Raw genomic sequence first — 14,291 nt, 5'->3', positions numbered from 1 at the left:
TTAAGGCAACTGAGACATCTGTTTGTAGGTTTCACAATATTAATAACTGGAAAGCCAATAATTTGTGCTTTTTTACATTATGTACACAACGTGAAAAGTCAAAGGTGGGGGTTATTCCTCATTATGCTAAGGCAGGTCACAAATGCTAATGACCTTTTTTGCACATTTGTCACTATAGTATACAGGTGCGGCGGAACTGGGGGCCGGTAGCCCCTCTTGCGGACATAAATGTCCCCCCTCGAGCATAAATGTGCCCCCTCGAGCTAGATGAAAACAAAACGGACCCTAAAATTGTGGATTATTTGTTTTCTGTAACCATTTAAATAAAAATGGTATGGCGAATTCGGATATGAACGAGAATTATGAAATCCAAGCCCCCAAACCCTTACACTGCGCCCTGAAATTAAAATGGGCAGATAATGCCTATATAGTTTACAAAATGGCCGTTAAGTTTTTAAAAGCGCCCCCTTAATGCTGGATACGTTGCTGCACCGACTGAATTCGGGCGTTTCACAATGCAGTGCGCCACCAAGAGTTTGCAAAGGAGAGTTCATTTTCCCCAGTGCATTGTGGGAGGTGGTCGGCAAATTCGCAGCGTGAGCTATTGGAAATTGTTAGTGTGAGAATCCGACTTTAAGTGTCAACCTCTGATCCCAAGAAGGCGCCCTTTTTTAGAAAGTGCAGTTCTCTTATGCACTCTGCATGAAACAAGTGCAGGGTAACCAGAAACGATCCGGTAAATATCCCGTTTTTATGTTGCTTTTAAATCATGATTTAGGTGTAATGAATGAACAGTGGGTATCGTAAAGGATCACAGAAGTATCTGAAACAGGAGATTAATCTTGGATTAGACCAATTTGCATTGATATTGGATAACTTTTGTTGCCTAAACTTTGATCCGCAGAACCCGCGTGTGACAACTCTTACACGTACATGTTGTAGATGTTGTATTAGTTCTTGTACACTGTGAAGCGTTGATTTCTATACAGCATTACGCTCACGTACGTGCGCGCTGTACTTGTGGAAAGTTTTGGTGACCTTTGGGGTCATATCCATGACAACCGCGCACGGTTCATGTATTATTTTACTATTTGAAGCTGCGCGCTGTGCATGTGAAACACATGGTTTTACAGGGAAGTTTGTTTATAAATGTAAACTATATTTTCATTACTTTCATGTATGCTAGGTTCATTGCACAAGGTCACGGATGGCACAGGCTTATAATCCATGATTGTAAACCCACAAGAGTTGGATGAGTCAAGGTTTTATTTTGATTGTGTTTATTTACTCCTATTATGTTATAGAGATTTAATTATTTAATGTCGTGGAAATTGTATGATTAACTTTTGTATTAAATATTTATTTATGTTGTCATATTTCAGGGATTTGAAGGGATTTGATACACGAGAGTTGTTTTACACCAAGGATTTTATACGTACAAAGGATTTTAATAAACCAAGACCTGAATTAATTTCTTGTGTTGGGAGTCCTCTTGCCTTGAGGGCACACGCCCTCCAATCCGAAGGATCGTCATAGTTCTTCAAACCCAGGGACGCTGCCGCCGGGCGTCGCCTCCCCTCACATTAGTTTGTCCGGTCAGAAGCTTCTTAATATTTAGCGTCTGCTTGTCCTTTACTTTCTTTTCTTTTAATCACTATGGTGTTTTTTGGGGGAAGGCGACAGAACGCTCTGCAACCTGAACAAATTAGCTCAAGTTGTTCACTGATAGTTGTTCAACTGGGTCGTGTTTTGTCGACCAAAAACTAAAAAAAAAAAAAAATCCGTTGCAAACTCGTGGTGGCGCACTGCATTATGAAAAGTCTATAGATTGCTCATAAAATTGCTTTACTTGCCTGTACGGAAAAGACAATCGCATCCGGTATACCTTTCGGATCAAAACTCACTTTTTTATGCCGCTCTGGCATGCCATTGAATTATTATAGGAAAACCACTGACTATAGATTCTTTGCATTGCAGCCATATTGGGGTGCGTGCTTCGTTGTTCTACTCGACACTCAAGATCCGACCTCCTTTGCATACAATCGTCTACCTTGAATCTGGCTTCCGAATGTCGAAAGTCGTTAAGACGGTAAATTGCCAGTCACAAAAAAAACCACATATTTACCGATTTTTAAACTTGTCAAGACACACAAGGATATGGCAAAAGCTGTCGGTGACGTAACTTCAATATTATAAGGCTTACAATAATCTAAATACATGTATATTGCAGCAACACACATTTTCATTGAATCAAACATTACAGGCTTTAAAAAAAATGTTACTTCACTGGTATCATGAGCAAAAACACTAATGGGTTCCTGTCTGGACCATACCTGTGGCCTCCAAAGCCTGCAGTGAACTAGTTAATGTGGATTCAAGAATCAAAGTGTAATGCGGTGCAAGACGTGCATGCAGCACCTTGTTAAGTGCAATAAACTCTGTGGTTGCAACTGTGAGAATTAGGGCGAGCACTTTTCAACTGAAAACGTGTGTGATTCTCACACAATGTTGTTTTACTTCATACAGTATTTTCGGTGACTGCAGTATATATCAACGGTACATGTTTTCTGTTCAGAGATTTTATCTTCAATTTGACTATTTTGTGTGTATAACTAAAATCACCAGTGGTCTCTTCTGAATAAAAGAGTTGTATTTCCTGACCTGAAAATGTATGTTTGGACACCTATGTGATTTGATATGGGGTAGTCGCTGATATATTAGTAAATGCAATCATTATCTGGTGGCCATCTTTAAAATCGAAGATGGCCACAATCGTGTACAAACTGACCATTTTACACTGTCATAAATGGAACAGTTGCATTCCTTGACCCTGAAAATGTATATTTGGACGCCAAAATTTTAATCCCAAGTGGCTTAGAAGAACAGATATTGGAAGATGTAGGTTTTCAAAATGGCGGCCATCTTAAAAATCAATGATGGCTGCCGCAATGTATCTGGACAAATTAACCATTTAGTGTAATATTGTATCATAGGCGCTCCATACACATGTACTTGATGACATCATAGGTCACGGATTGACCTCCATTCAGTTGTTGAATACACCTAACAGCCAGCCGAGAACCGCGTGTGTGTGTCCCTTCTTTCCAAATATGGCCCAATACACCATTACAAAACTTTAATTGCATTTTTGGACTATTAGCAAGCAAGGTGGAAAGGTTTGTAATATTGTATCATAGGCACTCCATACACATGTACTTGATAACATCATAGGTCACGGATTGACCTCCATTCAGTTGTTGAATACACCTAACAGTCAGCCGAGAACCCGCGTGTGTGTCTCTAATTCTTTCCAAACATTAAATACTACACTTAGCACTAACCCAAATGATTCAGTTGCGTTCTTTGACCCTGAAAATATATGTTTAGACACTAAGATTTCAATGTTAAATGGCTTAAAGATGCAATACATGTAGTTTTCAATCCCGGCGGCCATTTTTAAAAATAAGATGGCAACAATACTGTATCTGGACAAACGAACCACTTTGACACTATCCCAAAATGGTACAGTTGCATTCCTTGACCCTGAAAATGCATGTTTAGACACACAACTTTAATCCCATGTGGCTTAGAAGATGAGATATGGGTAAAAATAGGTTTTCAATGGCAGCCATCTTTAAAAACCAAGATGGCCGCCATATCGTGATTGGATAAGTTGGATTCTATCAAAAATTGAAACTAATTAAAGCAATAAGGAGCATGTATGGAAAATTTGGCGCTTTTGTCCGGAATGTCCACATCCTTCCAAAAGCTGGCCTAAGCTGCCTGACTATTAGGCCAAGGTCAATGGCGAGGCAAACTACTGTAGCGAAATCAAGTGGCAGTTGACAGTGAATACAGAACTACTTCCACTTGGCACTTTTGCACAGGGACAAAGCGATGAATTGAATAACTAATAAATGCACGTGACCTTATGCAAATTTTACATTCGGGTTGATACGTGATTGGCTTAACTCCGGGCGTAAATACTTCACGAAAACAGATCGGGACGATACTTTCTATCTATAAATTGGAGCTTGGAGATTGTCCAACACACTTCGAACCAGTGGCGTGTTTTGACAGGTAAGCTACAATTTTGTTGTGCAACATTTTTCTAAGCTGACTCGGCGTGCACACCGAAACAGCTCTTGATTTTGTTGTTTTTCCTCTCTCTTTATTTTTGTTTCTTCCACTTTTTTCCCCATAGGATAACACGTGTTTCGTTCTGCACCAGACTTTGGGACTTTTTTTCACATCTGATCGACTTCAAACCTGGCACACACTTAGGCCACCATCTGGCACTATTCACAGCATATTCAATTCAATTCATTTCAATACAATTCAATTCAAAATATTAATTTGTCCTTAAAAAGGCAATTACATATACGGTTGGACAGCTCATTAAAAACACTTAGTAAATTTCAAGTCGAGTAAATATAAATATATGAAACTTACATCACAAACAATATGTCCTTATCTCAATTAAATTTGGTTTAAAAACTCAACCTATATAAAAACATATTCCTATAAAAACATATCCCCATATTTACGATAATGTAAACACGATAAAAAAAAAATTAAAAAAATGTTCAATTTAAGATGATGGACCTATAAAATGCATGGTCTAATGGCCACTGGAGTAATGACAGCTCGAAAAATGATAATTATACTGAGACCCTCCTGATTAATGGTTGCATATAAAAATGACAAATAAAATGATGAACATAAGAAATTACAAATGATTTTTAGTTAATTATATGTCTTAAAGCTACTTGGATAAACGAGAACTTTCTTCTGTTGGTTCTCATGGAAGGCATCTTTAGTGGGCGTCCCGATGGAAGAAACTCAACATGGTTTTTACTACACATGATTTTTACTGGCTAACATGGGCGTCGCCCAGTGTTGTAGTACTCGTACTCGGTACTCGTACTCGAGTACTACTCAAGTACTTTTTTGGAGTACTCGTACTCGTACTCGTACTCGAATGTCAAAGTACTTGTACTCGAAATGACGGTACTCGTACTCGGGCAGCAAAGTACTCGTACTCAACATGTCAAATTTTACTCGATCATTTAAGTACTCGTTCTCGAATAGCAGTACTCAGGTGAAAAATGTTATAGCTTCACTTACCATGGCCTTATTTTATCGATTCTTTCAGTTTGAAATTGTTGATTGCCTTGTTGAGAAATCTAGATTTCCTGATTTTCCTTTGTGCAAGTCCGGATAAACACATTTAACAGCTAGCCGTAAGTGGGTCCGTATATCGGTCGACTGGGCCTGGGCCATTGACGCACAATGAACCATTTGCCGTATGGCCGTATTCGGAAATGTGAGTACTCGTATTCGTACTCGTACTCGGAAGTACTCGTACTCCTACTCGGAAGTACTCGTACTCGTACGTACAAGTACTCGTACTCGGAGATCCGTTCTTGTACTCGAAGGTACAAATACTCGTACTCGTACTCGTACTCGGCAACCCAAGTACTCGGCAGGACTCGGTACTCGGAAAAAAGTACTCGACTACAACACTGGCGTCGCGAGGATTTTTTTCTATAGGGGTGCAAAACATATTTTCCCCCAACAAATCTTGTATTTCTCAACAAATTCTCGATTTATCAGTTTAAGATGGGGGCAGGCACATTTTGCCCCCCAACTCATTAAATTTACACCACTAAGACTTCGCGCCTCTTTTTCTTTTCTTTTTTCCTCTTTTTTTTCCTCCCATTTTTTTGCTTTTCCGGGGGGGGGGGGGGGCAAGCGCCCCCCTTGCCCCCCCCCCCCCCACCCTCGCGACGCCCATGCTGGCTAAGATCGACTGGGCTTTTCTTCCTTATCCCGGGGATAACTCTTTATTTTCAACAATAAAAACTCATTTTTAAAAATAAGCACATTTAAATAGGAGTTCATACAAACACAAAACAAGGCAATTCAAACAATTACTCTTGGAAAAGTGCGGAAAAGGAATCCCATTTACAGAAAGATTTTCCAACATTATCATAACAAATATACATATATTTTTCCACGGAGTAGTAGTTTTTCAAACCCTTTTTTAGAACTAGGAAAGAGGGCACTTTCTCAATCATTTTCATTTTATAAATATGGAAACGGCAAATTAATAAAATTAAGTTGATAGCTTTGAACTGAAAGTCAGCTTTGCCAAACAAACACATTTCATTATTTAGGGTAATGGTAAATATTTGGTTTTGTCCTTGATCCACAAAACCACTGAACCCCAAAATGAGACTGTGTAAACACATGAGCAAAAGAGATGGGTACGAGTTTCATCTTCATTTTTACAAAATGTACATTGGTTCGTCGTGGACTTATTGATTTTAAACAGAAAGTGTTTCGTACCGAGAATTCTATGAATTAGTCTGTATTGGAACCCTCTCAGCATAGTATCTACAGTGCAATTGAAAGGAATATTAAAAAATCAACGACCATTTAGAAAAACTAAAGTCTGTTTGTAACCATTGTTCCATTTGGAAATGAATTTATGAACCACTTTCCTGGTTGAGGCCAGCACTTTGAGAATTCTACGAGAACTTTTTTTGTCCATCAAAAGAATCTTGAAATTAAATGGGATAAAAGGGAATTTGACTGTGCATTTTTCTAAATCCAACAACTGGGCTTTTCTGAGTACTTGTTACTGGCAAAACTGATTAAGGTCTCTCTGGGCAGTCCGGTAAATTTGGACCCATGGTTAACAATCTTTTGCAAACTGTCCTTCTTAGCACTTAGACCACAGACATCGATATATATAATCATGTCTGATTGGCATTTATCCAAAGTTTGAATACTAAAAATTGTGTTTACTAGTTACTGCACGTGTTACAGTGTTATTACATGCATTCTTACATTATTGACAGAGCAAATTATTTTTACACAGAGATTCAAGGACAATATAGCAACCTAGCTGTAAGGGAAGTTGTTTTGAGGAAATCGAAATCAGGACTGTTTTCTTTTGACTTGATAGACCTATTCCCTATAACGATGTCGCCTGGTTTAACAATCAGGGGAAATATAAAAGGTGTACATGCCCCATGACCTATCACCGCCGTGTGGACAGTCACAGGAAATCTCGAGCGGCGGAAGCTGATTTTTATTGGGGTGCAGTGCCCTTTAAATGAAGAAGGGTAGTATTGTAGAAGGACTCTGGAGAAACGATCGAAGTTTGGAGGGAACACCAAAGTTCTTAGAGGTGATTTTAGTAAAAGAAGAGCCTGATATGGTCATTTCTCGTCGGTTCTAATAACGTTTGATTAGAATTCCAAGAAATTTAGAAATGAAGTCTTGTTATTCCTAATTATATCAGACAAAAAAAGTGTTCCTATATATATCTCAACCTCGTCAATTTGCTTGGCTCTCATCGCCAATAAATGCAAACACATTCAATTATAAGATGTGCAACAAGCGCATGGAAGAGCTAGCGTACGAATCACTAAAGTATGGGAAGCGTTTTTTTTTATGATCAGATGATAGTTACATGCACGTATACCGTCATTGTAACCCGGTTGAACTATTGCCTTTGTATAATCTATATGCACGACTCTGCTACGAGCGCATCACCTTCTTTTCAAAATAATTATTTTAGTGGTTTTTTTTTTAAGTCGTGATTTAGCAAGAAATATTGATTTAAATTTATTAACATGTATGATATTATCTCCTTTCCATGCATTTTGTTCGTTTCCAACAATAATATCACTCAAAATCTAGGCAATTAGCATTAAAAAAAGGTTGAAGTTTCAACTCGATGGATATGTTTGTGACTAACAACTCCCTTTTTGTCCGGCACTGTGGGAAAATAGTCACGTGGGGAAACTCCACGACCTCGACCGCGTTCGTCCTTGTACTTCAAAGGGCTGGGCGGTATCCGTTTTTTGCATGATACCCTTGGGAAAATAAATTCCCGACCCGAGCTTACTTCACTTTTTACCCTCGAGTCTTGCGCTTGTTTTGAAACAAAAAACACGATAAATTCCGACCGCACAAATCAAAATTTTCCCCGGCCCTTATTTAAAGCGTGCGCCGTTGGACTTCCCTTACTCCGCTTAATCTCAACCAATCCCGTTAGCTCGATCGGCGGTCGAGTGGTAAGACATCTGCACTTGAAAACAGGAGGTGTTGGTTCGAGTCCCACCCGAGTGATTTTTTTCCAACTTTCACTCGGGAGGTAACACATTGAGTAGTCAGTGTTTATATGTCGTGAAGGGCAAACAACTAAATATTGATTGATTTTGCATTTGTCACACAATCTTAGGTACTAGCTCCTTGTCAAAGATGCACATGAACAGTACACATTTGGTCCTTCAAAATTACCCACAACAAAGTTGTGAAGAAAAATTGGCCTCTACTATTGTCCCAACGAGCCCTAGGCGGGCCAATTTTTGGCAGTATAATATCAGACGCCTGCTGGGAATCAATCCATGACACCATCAAAGTCCACCATTCACCCCAGATTAACCCCTGGTATGCCTCAGTCCCTAAACAGTCAATAAAACCAGACACTAACCTCCTCAATGCCAATCTGACAGTTCCATTTTGGTCACAGGGGTGATCGAGGGAATCCCTACGTGAACAATGCATTTGTACACAAACCTATGTAAATGCGCACAAGCATACTAGGTTTTCCCGCCAATTTCCAGCCCCTCCAGTAGGATCACAAGACTGACACCCCCTCTAGTGGATGAACCATGGTCCATACTAGGATCTAGTGATAGATGACCTGGGCATGGCTACCACGTGGCTGGGACAATAAAAAACAAAGAAATGTGGAAGCGATTTTGTTCACACTGACTCCCGCTAAGGTTTTAACATGATAACTAAGTAAAAAGTGGGAACACTTTCAAAAAAAGGAAGAAAATGTTGATACTATGGAGACAGTACTGTTCTGCCTTAAATGACATCACGCTTTGGCTCATGAATGTGGAAATTTGTATTAGCATAAAAACTAAAATGTTGAGTTTTTCCTTTAACTGCTACAAAGGAGGTAGAAAGTAATAGTCACATGGCAAAAAAAATGTGTTTTAAATATATTTAAGGCCTAACATTATATTGCATGTTTCCTTTAACATTTAAGTGAAATGTATGGGAGATTATTAAAAGCGTTATGTTCCGATCTCCGGACGAAGTGTGTACCATTAATTTTTTTTAAGAGTACAGTTCCATTTTGTCTTGTTTCGCTTCATGTAGGTTTGATGCTGTCTGCCTTGTGCGTCTTATGCAATTGCAAAGCTCTTGCTAAAAAAACAACTTTCTTGGAATTGACAGGACACCCAACTGGCAACAATGGGTGAGTAGCCGCAGCCTCTGATGTAACTAGCGTCAGGTTCGAGCATGAATCCGGGTCGGTTTCCCTCACACTTTCCTGGGTTTCTACATTTTCCGAGTTTCCGTTTTTAAATTTACAGTATTTGATTTCAAAAATGACACCGGACTGTCTCAAATGGCTCGGTAGGCTCCTCAGAGAAGTGTCATTTTGACACAAAGTGGCAGGTCAAATCCGGTCTGGATTCCTGGTCATATATGTCCCCAGACTAGACTGCATGTGCGTATCGAGCCCAGTTTATTTTGAGTCTATCTTAAAGACTTATGCACTATTGCATTTGTCCTTGCAAATTTTCATTTTTATTTTTTGTTTTAACTCCCCCCAATATATTTTGAGCGTCTGAAACCCTCTGAACAAAACTGTTTCCTTTTTATTTTTGCGCACAGGCCTATGGCCTTCTCGACGAGAGACTCTTTAATAAATAAACGATGGTGCATTTTATTTTTCAATCTCTCATTCAAAAGTGAATAACTGTTTCTATTGCTCCGAAAATTGTAATTAAAATAAATTGAAAATATATTTTCCGAGGTGAAACTCGACAGTCTATGCGGACAATGCATCCTACAGGGGATAAAATGTAATTTGTTTTGAATTGCAAAGCTCAATACTTCCACTTCTGAACGCAAGCTTATTAAGAATTAATCATAGTTTATTTGTTTCCCGAGCGACAAATTATATGTTTGTTTATTTTCCAAAAAAGAGAACGCTTTGGAGTTTCCATAATTAAAAAAAACCCAATTGGATATGCGTGGAATAATAATTCGTACGCTCTTTTGAAAAATCGTTTTTGTTTTAGGAGCAAAGCTTGTGCTGTTGATTGTCGTCGCTTTCTCGGGTCACTGCGGTAAGTCAATCGTGATCACGGTGACCGTAAGGTCATGACCAAATTTTACTAAATCCATTTCAAAAATCTGTCCGATTGATCAAAAATCTGCTAAATTCCACAGAATTGCTCGAAATACAGAAGAATTCTGCCAGAAATCTGCCCAAAAATCTATTCTGTCAAACTCGTTTTTTAAAAATCCGTCAACGTTAGCCGGAAATCAGCTATAAGACGGTCACCCTGTTCGTGATTTTAAAGTATGGAGATTACGAAAAGCATTGTCACATCTACCCCTTGTTTTTAATGTAACAGAACAGCATCGAAAGAGGGAGCTAAAATAACAGCTGCATGTATCCAAAAGTAACCTGTACCGAACTATTATCAAATAGCTTATAATTGGGTGAAAGATCGTACATCGTACTGGCACTAAACACCCAAACGAAATGATATCGTCTGGCTTGCTGTCATTTAAAAGAAATCAATAAATGTAGGTGAGATCCATCGATCAGTCAGTTGGACTGATTTTTGGAATTACACTGCTATTGACGAAATTGTGTTTAGTATTCAAAAGGTTGGCTGTGCATTTGTTTTCTCAAAAAACTTAACATCCACTGAGCTGACACTTCAACAGGTCAGGAATTGAACATTGTTCTTTGGATTTAGATTTGCATTATTATTGGAAAACGAACAGCATTCATGTGAAGTAAATGGTCCCAAATGCCATCTTTGATATTGGTCATTAAATACATATTTATTTGGTCACCAGTTGTTAATTTCCGTTGTATCAACACACCACATAACGACACCGACAAATACGTTGAAACATTTGGATTCATAGTCTAGTTGTTCTTGATGGTGTCTTTTTTTAACAGCTTGGGCGTTACAATGCTACCGTTGTGCGTCGTTCATGCTCCCCGGGACATCTTTGTCTAACCAGGGAGAAGCCCGCTGCGGGGATGATCCACCTCCTGATGAGTTCAAAGGTATTATAACCAGTGGAAGAAAACCAAATCCATTAAAATTGACGGCAACATTTTCCTGGCTGCTATCACAAATGCAAAGGAATTCCTGTAAAATGTGCGGTCCCAGTTTGATTTAAACAAAAGGAAAGGAAGTGTCCGACCATTATCATTATCGCGGCCATCTTGATGTTTTCCCCATTCAAATAAACGTAACCAAAGCGAGGCTGGATAGTCTGGTTCCTTCTTGCACAAAACAATTTCATTCAGAACTGTGATTGGATACAAGCCTGAAATGGTGGCAGCATGATAAAGGTCTATAGACTACAATGGCATTTGTTTTGTTCAAAAAAGTCTGGGTGCTGATGATTACCTCCGGCTCTGGTAATTATCAGCATCCAGACTCTAAGCAGTCTTAAACAGAGTGAATAAAACCTCTCGAACACACATTTATTCCCTTAGCTGTCCTCGGTGAGGGCGTACCCGTGAACGGGGTCTATGAGCCCTACTGAGTAATTTAACTGTACGAACGTGTTCTTGCCATTGACTCACAGCTGACTGTACCGGGGCAACTAGCGGATGTATAACCATTGCAGGGGCATTCCAGGCAACACGAGGTCAGTCTATGGCATTTCATTATTACAAATTCATCGAATTGAAAGTTTAGAACAATCCCGTTTTAAACTTTCGCAACTTAACTGAAAGGAATGTACAACATTTGCTTTTGTTGCAAACTTGCGATATTCAGAAAAATTGGATTTGGAGGATAAGTATGTTGCAGCAAATATTATTAAATTGACTTGTTGCACGTTTTGGTATTGTAGATGCTGGAAAAAAAAGAGTAAAAAACAACCATGTTCTTGTAGTCTGGTTCCCTGACTGCAATACGAAACGGAGCAATTTAAAGGCTTTTTTGAAAAATTGTAAGGTCAGAGAATCAGTCTAGCAGGCTTTTACCCCTTCACAGGTGTGGAATCAATTGCAAAAAAGTGGAATAACTAAAACTTGTAAAATTAGGAGCAGTTTTGTAAAAAAAAGCCAGTTTTCTCCAACGCATGGTCGCCGGCCGACCAGCTATGACAAAATACAAATTTTCTTGAAAATGTCAACAAACCGGCCACGATTTTACAGGATGCTTTAGACTGTCATTCCCTAACAATCCAGTAAGGTATTTTGTGATAATTTGATCATTTAGTTTTTGGATGTTTGCAAATGTTGTATCTTCCATTTAAGCCTAGGCCTTCGCTCCACAACGAACTTCCACACACACGGCGCGGCGAGGCCGACTATATAGACTCACTGAGATTTTATAACACGAACACATGGTTCTTGTCTGAGGGACTGATGTTTGGCTAGGATATCCAAGGTCAATAGTTCAATCCCGGCTAAATGGGCACGTGCAGATTTGTTGAGAACTGCTCATCCAAGGAAGATGACAACTCAAGACACTTCCATGCAGTATGAAGAACTTCTGAAATACAGACCAAGATTGACAAAAAGAGTCATGTATTTGAAAAAAGGACAGCACTTTGCGTTTCAATCCCACAGCAAACAAGAGGTTGCAACCGGTTGCAGACCCCTTAGCCCTTTGCAGATAATTTCAATTTCTCGCACTTTTTCAGAAGAGTTTTTTTCGAAAACAAACCTGAATTGTCCAGAAGTGTTTTATGTAGTTATTTGTATATTAAATCATTTTAAACCGTACCGGTGAGCCTGGCCAACAACCTGCTGCCTTCTGCCGGCCTCCATCATTCATTACCTGATTGTTGTATATTCCGTTAGGCCGAATAAAAACAATGTTTCTCGTCCGGGGTTTTTGAAAAAAAGGAGGAAGCGGGTCTTTTTATTTTCTATTTTAATTTGTTTTTCCAGGATGGCCGCCATTTTAAAATTTCCTGCAACCGTTGGTGTTCCACTGTTCAAAGACACTTTTAAAACGAAAGACAAGTTGGACAAGAGAACTGAACATATTCTAAGTGTCATTTAGAGTTCCATTGGTATTGGTATTTATTTTTCGATGATTTTTGGGACTTTTTCGGTATTTTTTTTCTGCATTTTTTAAAAATAAAAAATAATAAAAAATCCAGGCGGCCTCCAAAAAGGAAGCGGGCGGGGACGAGAAACATTTTTTTTTTTTACTTTGCCTTAATTTCACCGTCCATTTTTATGATTGTGTGTGAAACCAATCGGCTCAAATCAAAATTGTGATTTACAGATGGGGCTGATCTGAACGTCAACAATGCAACGCTCAGGACCTGCGCAAACGTGGGCATTGTCGATTGTAAATACGGATTGGAAGCCAATTTTGATGTCGTCTTCCTACTAAGACTCGGAAATTCAAGTGTCTTTGACGGTAAGATCTGTTCCTGCCGAGGCGACAGTTGCAACGGTGGTGATATTGATAACGGCGGGGGCGATAGTGGCAACGGCGGGGGCGATAATGGGAACGACGGGGGTAATAATGACGGTGGCGGGGGCAGTGCATTGCGCCCTCTATCGGCCATTCTCGCCCTTGCCGTAGCAGCTAAACGTGTCATGATGTAGACTCTGACGAGTATAGTACCAACGAGGCCACAGCGATTACATGTTTTATTTTCCTACTTCGGTCTAGGGGAACTATGTAAAGCTGAAGTTGACGCTTGATTACAATTGTCATTATAACTATTATAATCGTCTATAGAGTTTTTAGATGGGGTTATGATCGAGAATAAGCTTCATGAGGCCTCTATGCACTCCCATATATTTGCACTAAGTTTAGTCGGACACCATTTGCAGTCATCAGCTGACATTTGAAGCAAAGAAATCAGGTAAAAAAAAAAAAAAAAAGCCGCGTCGCCGCACCACTTTTTGGGCAAGCTCCATACCAGAAACCGGAGACTTTTTTTGGCCTAGTCTACATGTTTTTCATAATTATTAGGATCAATACAGTAGTGTATGTATGACGGGGGTCTGGGCATGGCGATGAAGAAAGGGCGCCCAACTTGAACAAAGACAACAATAAGGAATGTTGGTTATAAAGAGGTTAGGCAAGCAAACAAGTACAATCATGGGCGTCGCCAGGATTTGTTCTAGATGGGGTAAGCACATCCCCCCCAATCCCTATATTTTCCAGCAAGTTCCCGATAGATATTTTTTTCGAGGTTGGGCAGGGACATCCCCCAACCCATAAAATTAACAACAGTAA

The 14,291-nt window shown here is 39.4% G+C and overlaps 1 protein-coding gene across 3 annotated transcripts; it reads left to right on the top strand.

The window, feature by feature from the left end:
* The first annotated feature begins 550 nt into the window (after positions 1-550).
* On the top strand, positions 551-13,849 carry LOC119735415. Of its 3 annotated transcripts, XM_038209113.1 has the most exons (7): positions 551-736; positions 4,001-4,080; positions 9,190-9,289; positions 10,122-10,169; positions 11,021-11,131; positions 11,662-11,724; positions 13,323-13,849. In XM_038209113.1, exons 3-7 carry the CDS (start codon positions 9,286-9,288, stop codon positions 13,649-13,651), a joined length of 555 nt encoding a protein of 184 aa, XP_038065041.1. In that variant the 5' UTR covers positions 551-736; positions 4,001-4,080; positions 9,190-9,285; the 3' UTR covers positions 13,652-13,849. The 3 variants fall into 3 exon arrangements, with proteins under 3 accessions (XP_038065041.1, XP_038065042.1, XP_038065043.1); XM_038209114.1 differs by lacking the exon at positions 4,001-4,080; XM_038209115.1 differs by lacking the exons at positions 551-736; positions 4,001-4,080 and adding an exon at positions 6,527-7,198.
* The last annotated feature ends 442 nt before the right edge of the window (positions 13,850-14,291 follow it).

The sequence above is a fragment of the Patiria miniata genome, unplaced genomic scaffold (assembly GCF_015706575.1).
Source record: "Patiria miniata isolate m_02_andy unplaced genomic scaffold, ASM1570657v1 HiC_scaffold_29, whole genome shotgun sequence".
Lineage (NCBI taxonomy): Eukaryota > Metazoa > Echinodermata > Asteroidea > Valvatida > Asterinidae > Patiria > Patiria miniata.
The sequence above is the reverse complement of the archived record's forward strand: the minus strand, read 5'-3'. Positions and strand labels throughout refer to the sequence as shown.

Bases quoted from the DNA above. Each gene is read 5' to 3' on its own strand.
- LOC119735415 (XM_038209114.1), top strand. The intron at 10,170-11,020 runs GTAAGTCAATCG...TTTTTTTAACAG, and splicing joins CGCTTTCTCGGGTCACTGCG to CTTGGGCGTTACAATGCTAC. The intron at 11,725-13,322 runs GTCAGTCTATGG...TGTGATTTACAG, and splicing joins GGCATTCCAGGCAACACGAG to ATGGGGCTGATCTGAACGTC.